The 14,612-nt window shown below is 39.2% G+C and overlaps 1 protein-coding gene across 1 annotated transcript; it reads right to left on the bottom strand.

Annotated features, from left to right (window-relative positions):
* Window positions 1-6,869: 6,869 nt before the first annotated feature.
* On the bottom strand, window positions 6,870-14,407 carry LOC306761330 (scavenger receptor cysteine-rich domain-containing group B protein; the record flags this gene model as incomplete). The annotated part of the gene is made up of 10 exons (XM_079247455.1): window positions 6,870-7,186; window positions 7,290-7,391; window positions 8,082-8,396; window positions 8,520-8,582; window positions 9,262-9,330; window positions 9,511-9,825; window positions 10,882-10,950; window positions 11,055-11,357; window positions 11,900-11,938; window positions 14,245-14,407. The coding sequence occupies 10 exons, from the start codon at window positions 14,405-14,407 to the stop codon at window positions 6,870-6,872; spliced, it is 1,755 nt and encodes a 584-aa protein (XP_079103581.1).
* Window positions 14,408-14,612: the final 205 nt, after the last annotated feature.

Raw genomic sequence — 14,612 nt, 5'->3', positions numbered from 1 at the left:
TTGTTTCTGTAGTACCGGGTGCTTCAGCGCCTCGATTAAAGAAAAGGGGAAAACAGATCTGGAGTAAAATTTCTCTGCTTTCCTGCTGGGTGGAAGAGAGAAGGTCACCAAAAAATCAGACCTAACAGTGATAGCTTATTATTATTATTATTATTATTATTATTATTATTATTATTATTATTATTATTATTATTATAATAATATACATGTGAAAAAAATGTCTAGACATGTGTAATATCTGAGTCATACTTTATGTAACTTAACTAAAGTTTAAGGCTGGAACCTCCAAGGGAGTCATTTTTAAAATATGACACTTTAAAGTGGAACTATTATGTGATTTTTCAGGCTAATTTATTTTTATTTTTGAGACCAGAAGGGCTGGGATTGACCGAGTTATTGTCACAAATCGCTTTATTTACTTCAGACCGACCCTCTCCGTAGGCTGTCAGATCAGCCTGTGGGCAAAACGAGTGGATTGAGACGCTTCCGCATTAAGCCCCGCCTCCCGCCTGATATAAGTTGCCACTGATTGGTCAGCTGCCACTACACTACATCGGGAGCGCGCATCGCAACTGCTTTTGCCGTCATTGTAGCATATCTCATAAACAGAAGGATTACGCTGATTTGAACTAAAAAAAAAAAACCAAAAAACAAACAAAATACAATGTCAACACATAGCATCCAGCCCTACATGTTGGAACCTGAATCAGACCCTGAAAACGAAGTGGAAAACCGCAACCCACAGCAACGAATGCAGCAGGATGTCTCTCTTTGGTAAACTCACCAGCCATCATTCGAAATAACTTTATCCCACGTTTTCCACCCGCCTGATGTATTTGTACATGCCTTTGTTAACCAGTAGAAGGTAACCAATCACCGAACCTTATCCCCCGGGACGTCACAAGGATTTCCAAGTGAGAAAACTCTCTAAAACGACGCGTTTTTCGTCGCCATGGAAACCGAATGGAGAGAGTGCTGGAACTCAAACTCAAACTCAAACATGCGTTTAGGTGATAAAAAAAAACAGTGCCGTTCACATGTCTGATGAATATTCAACACTGTAACACTGTAGAAAGCTCAGAAAACTTGAAATACCATAATAGGACCCCTTTAAATATTCAGATTTTTTCATTGTTTTGCTGACCTACCTCACTTTGTATTAGTTAGCCTTAAAAATAAATTCTAAAGATCCACTTCTCTGCATTTGTGCATTGGTGGTAGTGTTACTGCATGTGATGGTAAACGTTTTCACCCTTGTAGTGGTTAAGATGAAAACATCAGCATTAGAAACATATGCTATGGTAGATTTAAGCTAGCTACAGCTAGCTCATCTCTGATTAGCTTCACATTCCTCTGAGCAAATCACTGTGTTGTTGTCATCTTCGGGTTTCAAGATATGAAGGTCCTGCACAGTTAATTTGTAAATCGGACATGAGGGTCCTAGGAGTTGTAGTTTCTAAACTGATCTGCTGTGTAGACATTCACACCCCAGACCAGGTAGGCAAAGACATCACCATGACAACCTGTGGTAGGTTCTCATGTTTTTGCATCATGTCTTGGTTTTGTTTAAATCAGGGTCCACATTATTTATCATGCTAATTTGAGATAATATTCCCTAGCTTCATTGGTTAGCATGTTCCTGTAAACTCCTTTTCCTTTCTGGCATTTCAGCATGTTTTCTGTAGCAGACCTCCATGTCCCAACTCACTATGAATGAGTGGAATAAACTATTGTTTACATTGCAATAGATGCCAACATGGCACGCTTGACCCATAATGCTTAGAAAATATGTCACACCATGTTGCATGCTGGGAATGAAGTCCCATCTTGAAAGAAATGGACTTATTTCCATTTACAATCATTATAGCTAGGCAATGAGAATGATGTAATTTTGCATTTTATCATATAAAGCCGGAAGTGGAGAAGGCTTTATATGATAATAATAATAATGTACTCGCTTCATTGTTCCTTCACGAGTGAGGGATGGATGGAGTGTGAGATTGACAGGCGGATTGGTGCGGTGCCTGCAGTAATGCAGACTCTTCGCCCGTCTGTCGTGGTGAAGAAGGAGCTGAGCCAGAAAGCGAAGCTCTTGATTTACCAGTCGATCTACGTTCCTACCCTCATCTATGGTCATGAGCTGTGGGTCGTGACAGACAGAACGAGATCTCGTATACAGGCGGCAAGAATGAGTTTCCTTCGTAGCGTGGCCGGGCTCTCCTTTGTCTCTCAGATAGGGTGAGGAGCTCAGTCATCCGGGAGGGGCTCAGAGTAGAGCCACTGCCATTGAGAGGAGCCAGTTGAGGTGGCTTGGGCATCTGGTCAGGATGCCTCCTGGATGCCTCCCTGGTGAGGTGTTCCGGGCGTGTCCCTCTAGGAGGAGACCCCCGTGGAAGAACCAGGACACGCTGGAGGGATCATTTCTCTCGGCTGGCCTGGGAACACCTTGGGATCCTCCTCGGAGAGTTGGCAAATGTGGATCAGGAGAGGGAAGTCTGGGCTTCCCTGCTTAGGCTGCTGCCCCACGACTCAACCTCGGATAAGTGTCATAAGATGGACAGATGGATGGATCATATGAAGCACAGACATAAAATCGTGAAGTTTAAATTGGAGGTTGGAGAGCTTCAGAGCACACAGTAATACATTATGGCATTTAAACAAGCAGACATGGTTAGGCTTAAACCCCAGGCATCCCACTTCTCCTGGAGCTCAACCTGCAATAAAATTAAACTGTTTTCTAAATAAGAAGACAATATTCATGTGGTATACCAGTTAGTCTTTTACATAATGTAATTGTGTTAGGTTTGTGGAGTGTCAGTCTACAGACCTAAGAGCTATCACTTGATGACAACTCAAGTTTTAGAAGTTTGTTCCCTGTAAAAACATGCTATATAGACAGAAACTTCCTATTTTACAGTATTCTAATGCAGATTTCAATGTTTTTAAATGACTTAATTCTAATAACATATGGTTTTGAGATTGTAATGCACCTTTTACAGAAGTTTTAGGCAAGCAAAGCTCCCTTAAACACGATTGGTCAGTGCTGTTCAGACCACAGCAGAAACCAGGTTCAGGCTTGATAATCAGTTCCCAACAATTGTCTAAGTTGATGTTAAACCCTGTCGATGCCACTGACTTTCTTATATTTGTCTTTGTCATGACAAGATTATTTTTTGGCACAAGTGAAGCACAGTCTATTATTCATATTATAGTCAACATACTTATAAACATTTACTTTCATTTATAAAATATACATGTCTTTTAATATTAATGATATTTCTTATTCTTTTGCAGTTAATGATCAGAAGTTTTTTTTTTTTTTTTTTTGCTTGCTTTCAAAGCACATTATATGGACTTCCCATTCCCTGATACTTCTGCTGATTGTGGTACTTTTACGGAGGCAGTCTGATGACACAGAAATGCTGAGTCATTTTATCCCAAGTCACCCTTTCACACATGCATTGGAACATTTTCTGAAATACATCAATCAGTTTCAGCTCCCAAAAAACAATAAGATATTTTGCAAGCTCAATTTCTGTATAAGTAAAGGCAAAGGTTTTGAAAAATGCACATCATGGCAGCAAATGTTGCTTTTTACTAAATAAATATTTGCAAAAAACATTTTAAAAAGCGGGATTATGCAGTTAATCAAATAAAAGTCAGAAAAGCCCACAAAGCACACAACAACTCCAACATAAATATCTATGAATGCTGAGTCAGTAGTGGGAAACAACCCTGAGCCATGTTGCACTTTAACTTGAGTATCCCTCAGATTGTCTCAGGCTGTTTTAGTGTGGTGATTGGGATTTGGTCAGATTTTCTGAATGAGGTTTGCAACCATGTACGGTTTTTAAACTGGAACAGTGCCACGCTCCACTGGGAAAGATCCATCTAAAACCACAAATGGATATGCTGTTATTTCCTGGCTAGAGACATTTCTGCTTACTCATCTGTGGGACTGAAGAGGCAATGTCCCAACAACAATATATACATTTTATACAAGTATGGAATAAACATTTTGTGTGAAACAGATATATTGGAGAAAAAAAAGGAAGTGGACAGATAGTGCAGTGCACTTAGTGCAGTATGAGCATGCATTCAAAGTCTGGTGCAGACCAAAGAAGCAAACTCTGGTTTGCATAAAAACCGGGGGTCTCGGTTTATTTACAAGTGAACCACGGTGAAAACATTAAACCAAAAAGAGGAAGTAACATTGAACGTACAGTAGTGCAAGTTGGATAGCGAGTAGCTTTATAGATGTGTCACCGCTCACCTGAAAGACTCACAAATCCTGTAAAGTTTTTCGGAACTGAAGAAGCTTTTCTTTCATCTTTTCACATTCAATTATAACCACATGTAATATCGTTTTAATTCAGGGATTTTTTTTTAGTCGTCCGTTTGGATGTTATTTAATATTGAAATTAAGCACAATTAGTGGTATGACCTTTTTGATTGATAGGTTTATGGTGTCTTGTGGCAAGGAGGCAGAGCTTCAACTCAGCTCTTCAGAAGCATATGGGGGGTGTTAAGGAGGCTGCGTCCATCTTTTTATATAGTCTATAGTTTACTCGCAAGTAAACTGTGATGCAGTTCAGTAGCAGTGTGAACACTATCAGGTGCACCAAAGAAAAGAACTGACCTCTCCTGGTGCTGCTGGACAGTTTCTTCTGAAAACCATGTCAGGTTTTACAGCTGACATAAAAACAGGAGCCCCAAAATTGCATAAACTGTTATTTCACTATTTCCTTGTGGTGAATGAATGGGGTGAACAATGGGTGTGATTTTCATTTTTGGCATTGGTCATCAGAAGATTTTTGTCATTTATGCATGGATCACTTGCACATGCTGGTAACTACACAAGAGGGCCAGAAAACTTAGATGTCCAATAAAATTGCAATAGAGTCTTCTTTGGAAGGTATTAGAGCAATGCTAAAGAGTTGTTGCATGTTTGATTGTTCCAGTTGAAGAGAAGTCATGGAAACAGGGTGTTACAAACCCCAAATCTGCTAGGGGAAACATTAAAGACTTAAAAGAAATTTGTATATTAAAAAAAATGAATTGCCAACCAACACAATATCAAGAAAACCAACCCCAGTTGGTTCACAACACAAAACCTCATCATAAGCAAAAAACAACAACAACAAAGCCAACTTCAAGGACTGACAAAGGCCGCCACAACAGGACTCTAACCAGTCATAAGAATCCTAAAGGGCAAGCTGGTCTACACACCAACAGCTGCCCTGAATGTTCATTAGGAGCTTGAATGAATAGTGAAGCTCCAGCTGGCAAGCTGAGGAGTGGGCAGGTGATGGCACAGCCGGGTGTGTCCTGTGGAGCCAGCCAGTCATGGAGGTGTGATGGCATAGTTTGTAGAAGTCTGGTGGAGTCAGTCCTGGATTCTTTAAATAACACAATATGCAGAGGCCTGGGGCTGTAACACAGGGAATACGTTTTTATCTGTTTGCCATGAAGAAAAGCCGGCAAGCAGCCTGGATTTGTACGGTTTTCCACTCAAACTTGAAGCGTATTCCCTGGCCCTGCTTATGCAGTGCACATGTAGACTATAGTTGGCCATCTGATGACTCCAAAGACATCAAATATCGCTCAACTGTGGACTTGAAGGGAAAGTTGACAGAAACCTAAGTAGGACGGTCTGAAGCTGGAAAACTGGCGCTCACCATGTTTACTATTGGTTTAGCTGACAAAAAGACATTTTGGGCGGCTCCATGGGCAGGTTAGAATAACCATTGGCAGTCTCTAAAAAATCCCTTTTCTTCAGCTTCTTCAAGAAGCCATTTTGCCAGAATAAAATTTATGTTCAATTGTAAATTACAATGAAAATAAATTTGTTGATTGTTACAAACATGCCCAAGTGACGTATGCATAGGATCAGAAAATAGTCTTATTGATGAGCCAGATTTTCTTCTTCCTCTTGTTTTTTTTCTTTTTGTTCAGTGGTCTTTCCAGGCTAAACCACCCCCAACAAGCAGTTGTTGGAAATGTCTAGAAAAATTCATCTTCTTGCACCAAACCAAATGAATGAGCAAAATTCCTCTGGTGTGAATGAGCCCTCAACTCCTTCACATTTAGCCAAACAGTTAGTTTTTTAGCATTAAATAAAAATGCTAAACCCAACGTTTCCTTTTGTCTGAGGAGCATTTTTCTCCTTCGTCTATATTCAAAATACTTTTGAATATTAAATTTAATGATTCATTCATGTGCCATCAAATGAAATACAGATTGATTAAGTTGAACAGCTGTTTTTACACCAAAAATATTTACCAAAAAATAAGAACATTTATTTTGTCACATACAAATGATTATTAGTTACATTTATTTATGTGGGTGTTTACAGAACACAAGGATCACATAATATATTTCATATATTCACAAGACATAACACATTTTCCATGGATGTCTGTTTTCTTGAATTCTTAAGGTTTATAGTACACAGTATCATTTCTCCCATTTGTTTCTCTTAGTGTTATCATACATATTTGTAGACTGTCAACTCTGCGTTGACACGTTAACCTTATCCACATAACCGGAATAATCTTTAATCATCAAAGTATAACATGTACAGTAAATATTCAAACAAACCAAAAACGTTAGACAATTCAAAGCTTAGCTTTTCCTTGTTTATAAAATAAAATGTGTACATTTATATAATATATTTATAAAGTGCTTAATAGGCATAGATAGTTATAGAATGTATCATATATCGTCACATTAGTCGTTTTGCTTGTTGTTGATGGAAGGGTATTCCTTCAGCAATGTGAAAGCTGTTATTTACACGATGTATACAAGTCCTGGTTTGGAGTACCCACTTCCTAACCCGGGGTGGAAATGGATGAGTGATCCTGCTAAAATCACAACAGTGAGCAAGTAACACCAGCATCCTCGGAGTGGTCACAGTTGTGCACATCCCAGGGTATATGGGAGCACTCCTGCAGGGAGGACTCAGCACCGCTGCACTTCAGATTGTCCAGCAGGATTGTTCCTGTGCCAGGTCCGAAGTAAGCTTCTGCCCAAGCCGTCGTTGCCTCTCCACAGCCCACTAAACGACACACGACCTGGGCGTCGGGAAGGTCCCAGGCATCATCACACACTGTGCCCCATCCAGAATTTAAATACATCTCCACTCGACCCTCACATTGGTGCTGGCCGCCCACCAGTCTCAACACTCCTGAAAAGGAAAAAATATAAAAGAGAGATTTATAAACTAGGGTCCAAACTCTTTTTAGACCCAGTTTGAAGGGAAACTGAGAGCTAGCCAAGATATGACCCACCTTCAGAAGGTTGGGTGGTGGTGGTAGTGGTGGTGGTCGGTATTTTTTCCGTTACTCTGAAGTCACGTCCATTTGGGACAAAGAACAGCAGGGGGTCAAAAGCTATGGAAATAAGAGGAAAGCAGAGAAAACAGTGATACTCATACACTCTGGACATACACAGGAAATATGAGGTCACAAAAGCATTAGCAAGGCGCTTTCCTCTAATTACTCTACCGATCAATATAGGAAGCCTGTTTGCCTCCTGAGTTCTTCTAAGGCTATTGCAAAAAGTATCACGCAGATTGAATAACTGCACTGAAAAACTGTTTTGTTTTGTTTTTTAAATGGTTTTGTGGTATATATTAATCAGGCATATGAAGGTAAAATGACTTGACAACTGATAAAAAAAAAAAAAAAAAAACTGTTAATCACAGTGATTTAAAACCAAGGATTTGCTTTATGTTAAAAAGGAACCTGTGTGCTTTTGGTTTAGCCCTGAAGAAGGGTGGTTTGGCCCACAGGCATGCAGTGAGGCTGATTTGCCTTGACTCATTCACTTTATTTTTTATGCTCTGTGTGTTGTCTCCTCCTTATAGAACTACAGTCATGCATTGCAACAGGACAGCTCAGCTGGGCAGATACAAACGACTGGAAACATGGACTTTATGCGCTTTCAGTGGAATTTATTACTAAAGTTAGGCGTTAATAAGAAAAGTAGAAGCAGACATTTCCTTTGTTCAATACATTAGGTTTAGCTTTTTACAAATGCAGAGTTAATTAAGCCCTAAATAATTGGAAGTCAAGTCTTACGTGCACAGATAACTCCAGCATCCTCATGATGGCCGCAGTTGTGTTGACCCCAGCCCAGGTGAAAGCACGCAGACAGCTCATTCTCAGAGCCACTGCATTCCACGTTGTCCAGCAGAATGGGACCTAAACCGTAACCGAAGTAGGCCTGGGCCTTTGCAGCAATAGCCGGCCCACAACCAAGTTGTCTACAAACGACGTTAGCATTGGGCATGTCCCAGTCGTCATCACACACAGTACCCCAGACATTTTTGTAGAGGACCTCCACACGACCCTGGCAGCTGCTGTTACCATTCATCACACGGAGCGCCGGTATGCCTGTATGTGCATAAACAAACATGTGCATGATTGCAGTTTCTACCTAAAAATTCATTTTATGCCGATAAATACATATGTTGTAGTTGTGTTAATGAAGCTAAAAACCAGTTGGAATACTCTTACCTTTTGTCTGGGTAGTTGTGGTCACAGTTGTTGTACTGGGTAACTCTGTGACTGGAATATTTTCTGTTGCTGTAAAGATTAAAAAAGATGTTAAAAATGTTTTTTTTAAAGGATAGAAAACAGGAGGTTTGTTGAATCCTCATCTTTATTTGTTTATTTATTTATTTATTTATTTATTTATTTATTTTTACTGAGAAACTTTCCCAAATGAGTAAAATTGTCCATATATATTGCATCCAAGTGGTCAACAGGAGGTGGTCAAATTCTCTCAATGAAATACGTTTGGGAAATTGGATGATTTGAAACAGGATCCTACAGTTTCTTGTGAATGCAACATTTAATGTGTTCCTCAGTATTTTTTCTAACTTGGATTTATAATTACCTAAACACAATATTTTCATGGAAAAAACATGTTATGGGGAAATTAAAGGGTTTTAATAATGACAACATTATTATTGTTATTATTGTTGTTGTTATTATTATTATTATTATTATTATTATTATTATTATTGAGTGATTTTTGTTCTCATCATGAACCCAGTGTCTTAAATCTAAGGAGAGAAGTGGCTCCCTCTGTTGGTCATATGGTAGAAACGCATGTTTAATTTTCACTGGGAGATTTCAGCTCACAAGCTCATAACATATACAGTATATAGTGCCTTTGTTGCAGAGGAACTCTGCTAGTTCTTTTTTTTCCCTACAGGCAAACACAATCATATGTCATTGTATGTTTTTTTTTCACCTTTGGTGTCCATAGTTCCCCAGAAACCTCTCCGGACATCTGTTACCACAGGCGGTACTGTAGTGGATCCTGAAGGGGGAAGAAATCAAAAATCAAACATTTAAATAAGTAGAAATGTTATTCTAATTCAACAACTATATATGTAGAAACTTCCCAAAGTGCTGCAAATAAGAAGCAACATTACTGACAATACTAGTAAATGTAACGAAAACTAAATGACGTGTTAATGTGTAAGTGAGAGCAGTATACCGCTGCAGGTAACCCCAGCATCTTCATGGTGACCACAGTTGTGTTTGCCCCAGCCCAGGCTTTTACATTTACTCAGCTCCTGTTCAGTGCCATGGCAGTTTACATTGTCCAGCAGAATCAGACCGGTTCCGTAGCCAAAGTAGGAGTTGGTGTGTGCAGAGATGGCTTTACCACACCCTAATTGTTGGCACACTACCATGGCATTGTTGAGGAACCAGTCGTCATCACAGACTGTCCCCCAGTTTCCATTGTAATAGATCTCGACTCGACCTTGACAGGAATTCTTCCCATTCACCAACCGGATGGTGCCATCTCCTAAACCAGGGAAGAGGAAAGGAAATATAATAACTGATGCTGGGAAGTTCTGGTCTTAGCCTCTGGCATGTGTGGTCGGATGAAGAAGAAAGTACCAGACACTGACTTAGAAAAAGGAGAAAGGAGTGATATGATAAGATGATACACAGTGAGAGTTGGAGGGGGAGGGGGGGCTCAGATGTTAAATGAACATCTCTTATTGCACCAGGCACAGAAGTTGTCACCTTATGCACTTTCCCAGACAAAAACACAGACACAATACATAATCTCATGTGTCCATCTGTATGAAAGTCATGAATCTGGATGGCCTCCCTACACAGGGTTTCATGATAGTCACCAGAGGATTGATTCGTCATTTGGTCATTTTTTGTCCAAGTTTAGATTCAGCTCTGGTCTCTCACCATCCTCTTAGGAATAAATGGGGGGGGGAAAGCACAAGGGCAACTACAACAAAGCAAACAAAAAGGATGGTCTGGAATCCAAGAGGCCTCTGGGGGATGTTTACGGCTCGGATGAAGGCATTCAAAAGATCCTGTTCACTGAACTGACATTTTATTAATGATGTGTAAACGTTTAAAAACTCAAAAACAAATTTATGTATTTTATTTGAAAGAAATCCAATGATTTTATGTGGAGTCGTGTTTTACAGAAACTAACCATTCCTTCATTATTAAATAAATCCTGCCTTTGCATTTTGTGTTAACATCTGGCATCCCATCACAGATCATGAAAACTCTGTTATATCAGACACAGAGAAACTATCCTGGATTTTAATGCCACCAAACAAGCCACATATTATCATGGGTGTTTTCAAACATACAACTTTACACAAATTGTATTTGAATGAAGGAGTTTTTCAGCTCTGCAGATCTGGTGTGTATTTAACAGAGATGAGGTGTAACATCTGCCATCGGTGCTTAATGGAAATCTGAATGATGAAACAAACCAATTTATTAGGGTTTATGTAATCAAAGGAGCTCACTGATGTAAGTGTCAACTGCCTGATGGATTATTAAATTCAATATTTAGGTGTAAAAAGTATTTTAGGGCACTTACGTAAGCCAGAGTGGACTTGTGATGGTGTGGTTCGTTCCTCAAAACCTCTAGACCCCACCAAATTTGGTTCTGAAGTGTTAAATAATAAAAATAAAAAAAATAAAAAAAACAATTTCAGTTGCTTTGCTCTTTTCCTCTCATCAGAATTATGTTAAAGTGTATAAAGGCCGTACCTCTACAGGTAACGCCCACATCCTCATAGTGGTAACAGTTGTGGACACCCCAGCCCAGGCTGCGACACTGGCTGAGGTCTGCTTCACTTCCTTTGCAGTCCACATTATCCAGCATGATGAGGCCTGTGCCTTGTCCGAACTGAGAGCTGCTTCCCACTGCCGCAGCCACTCCGCATCCCAGCTGCCGACACACCACATTGGCATCCACCATGTCCCAGTCGTCATCACACACCGTGCCCCATGAGTCGTTGTAGCGCACCTCCACTCTGCCCTCACACCTGTTTCGACCATTTACCAGTTGAACTTTGGAGCGAAAAGCAGAAGAAATCAGTCAAGGTTTTCTTGGCAGGATGACATCACCACTGTCTGACTTTGACTCAAATGAGGACAAGTTTTTTAGTTAACATTTTGTTGCCTAAACAAAAAAGTCAGACTCATAATTTCCTATTTTGCTAAAGACATTTTAAGAGTATGTGATTCAGGAAAGGAAAAAAGGGAAAAAAAAACTGTACAGCTCCAATGCAAAGAGAGTTCATAAGAAGAAAATGATCCTTCTACAGTCAGTCTAATCTTACTTGGTTAAGAAACCCAATAAGCCACATGACTCCATGAGGTGGATGCAGGATAGTGGGAGGTTATGCAGGAAATAAGTAGGGATTAGGAAAATGGAGAGCTGGGAAAGATATCTCATTTAAAAAAAAAAAAAAAAGGCTCCTGAACGCTCTCTCACTAATGCACAGCCACTGATTGATTTTCACTGTGTAACCTGAAAGGCAAATGGTTTTAACTGAGCTTGACTGTTTGAGACAGGTAAGCTGTGAACATGGAGGAAATCTCACACTTACCTTGGTACTGCGTCCTCACTGGGTTTTGCATGTCATTGGCTGAAACAGCTTGAAGGAGAACACATGGAGACAAAGTGAGAGAAAGGTCAAATTATTTGTTGACAGGCAGTTCTTGGCCTTCCATAGTTACAGTAATTTATATCTACTATATCTATGTTCCTGTAACACTAGACACAGTCTGAAGCTACAACAGGAGGTCTGTTCAGAGACAACTGCACCAGAAATATGTTAGCTCGATGCTTTAACCATGATTTTTAGTTATGTTGGCGACATGTGAAGTCAGCAACTATCTTAAGTAATAGTTGGCCATGAACATTTTCTACTGTCACATGAGATCGATGTGATCAAATGAAATGAAAGTTATGAACTGTATTGCATTGAAATTTAGATCATATCTTAGTGACTGTAAATAAAAAGGGTATGTGTGGCCTTTGGATCTGAAAAGCAAAGCCAATTTTGAAGGAGCTTAAAGCTACTTTATTTTCATGTACAGCAGGGGGCAGCATCTCTGGTAGAGTAAAGAAATCAGATTGGGGAAAAAGTGTTGTCCTAACACTAACTGTTCTGATTTTCTATCAGTTATAGGCTATCCAATAAGTATAGCCAAACAATATGATGGCGAAGGCAAGGGAAAGGATTATTTCAGAGTGAATCACATTGAGACATTATTTCAAACTCAGTTTTTAACTCAATCTGTACTTTCAAAACAAATTTCATGTGCCAATCACTAAATATTTTTCCTATACTACCATTTTTGAGGGTATTCTCGTAGGCGCTACCATAAGCATTCTCATGGTTGCCACAGCTGTGAATGTATTTTAGAAATTTAAAATAGTGGCGACCAGAACGCTACATTCAAGGCTTCAAAACAGTTATCCACAAACCAATGCCACTGCCAAACAACATCAAAACAAATGGCATTCTGAACTGCCTTAGTCTTATGCCTTATGTTGTGGACTTATTAGCATGTAGCATGCTAGCATTTTAACGAAGATGGCAAAGATCATACTCTGAAAATAAGAACGTGAGACATGGCATCGTTAGGATATATCAATTTTGTAACAAAAAGAAGGTCCATGTGAATTTCTTTTGTACTAACGTTCTGTTGAAACATGTTCCAAAAAGCCACATTTTAGGACGAAAGACATACTGATGCCTTAAGACTAATAGCTCATATTTCAGCAACTCACAATGGCACCACAGTGACATTTTTCTTTAAACACTGTACATAATGTAGGTCAATTCACAGGCTTCTCCCATTCATTTGTGACACTGAAACATGAACAGTATAAATATTAATTGCTACAGGGGATGTAAATACATCTGTTGTGGTGTCACATGCAGATACCACTTTGTCCTATATACTTTATTTGACAGAAGATGTAGTTTTTATAGGTTTAGAAAGGATATTGTAATTAACTTGAAAGATACTTACTAGATACACCTCGTTTGCTTATCTTCATGTCTCCTGTAAAAGAAAAGGTAAGTCACATTTGAACATCTGTTGACTCAACCAAGAGATAAACCCAATAAGCTGCTGTCAGCACATTTAAATAAATTGCTCTCTATGTATGTGTTGATCGAGAGAGTGGAATTGATTCTGGTTCCCTTCAAAACAACTGCAGGGCTTTTAGCCAGCTACAACAGACAAACACAGGTCAGACAGTAAACATGGACACAAAAGATCCCATCTACAGGGAGTTCACTTGCAGGTACACTAGGTCCTAAAGCATTATTAGCGCCTCAAACATGTGCTTCAGCTCAGATACACAGGAAATGATCTTGTGTGTCACATTTTTCTTCAGTTTTCAGGCCTTTTTATTGTTTTAAAAAACTTTTAAAAATGCAAAATCTTAAAGGGGATATAGTCTATCAGATGGCATGTTGAAGGCTGTTTTTCAAAAGCTTCATGCCCAAATAGTTTTCTATTTAAGAATTTGAAAAGCAGTCATTGGAGCTTATTTTATCTTTATACATAAAATTGTATCAAATAAATAATCTAGATGTTTTTAGCAATGTATAAAAAACAAAACAATATGAGAATTTATATTCTTTAACAAACATTTATTTCAAGATAATTTACAAAATATCAATAACTTAGCTTTAAAGGCCTATTTAATCTAAATCTGTTGTTTTAAAAAGTTTTCTTTAAAAAGTAAGTTCCCAGCTAGTTTATACGTACAAAACTAAAAGCAGATATTTAAACAGTATTTTACAGTGTGAGTACTTTAAAATTTACAGTATCCTTGTGAGAACAAAACATATACCCTGTCTTCACTTATACATATGTTTGCATATATTAACTTAGCTGTAGGACAGCGACCCTGAGCTGCTAACCTCTATACAAGGTGCTTTTCTGCTGCCATACTTACCGAGTCGCAACAGCACGCTCAAAGCCACCAAGACAAGGGACCCCAGCAGGGACACCAGAAGCCAGACAGCCGGGTTCCAACACCTGCACTCGCTCTCCACCACACGCTGGCCTCGCATGGCTGCCTGCCTGACCATCCGCCTGGAACACACAAACATTCACACACTCTCAGTCACACTTTTGTTAGACTTTCCAAAATCCCGAACCGTACGTTTCCTTGAGTGTAGAAGGCAAATTTACTACTGAAAAAGCAATCACTGTTTTTTTTTGTTTTTTTGTTTTTTTTTGTCCTGGTTCAGTCTAGCCTTAATTATAGTATTGGATTGTTTTCTCTGACAGAGC

This window comes from Telmatherina bonti (genome assembly GCF_933228915.1).
Source record: "Telmatherina bonti genome assembly, chromosome: 10".
Lineage (NCBI taxonomy): Eukaryota > Metazoa > Chordata > Actinopteri > Atheriniformes > Telmatherinidae > Telmatherina > Telmatherina bonti.
The sequence above is the reverse complement of the archived record's forward strand: the minus strand, read 5'-3'. Positions and strand labels throughout refer to the sequence as shown.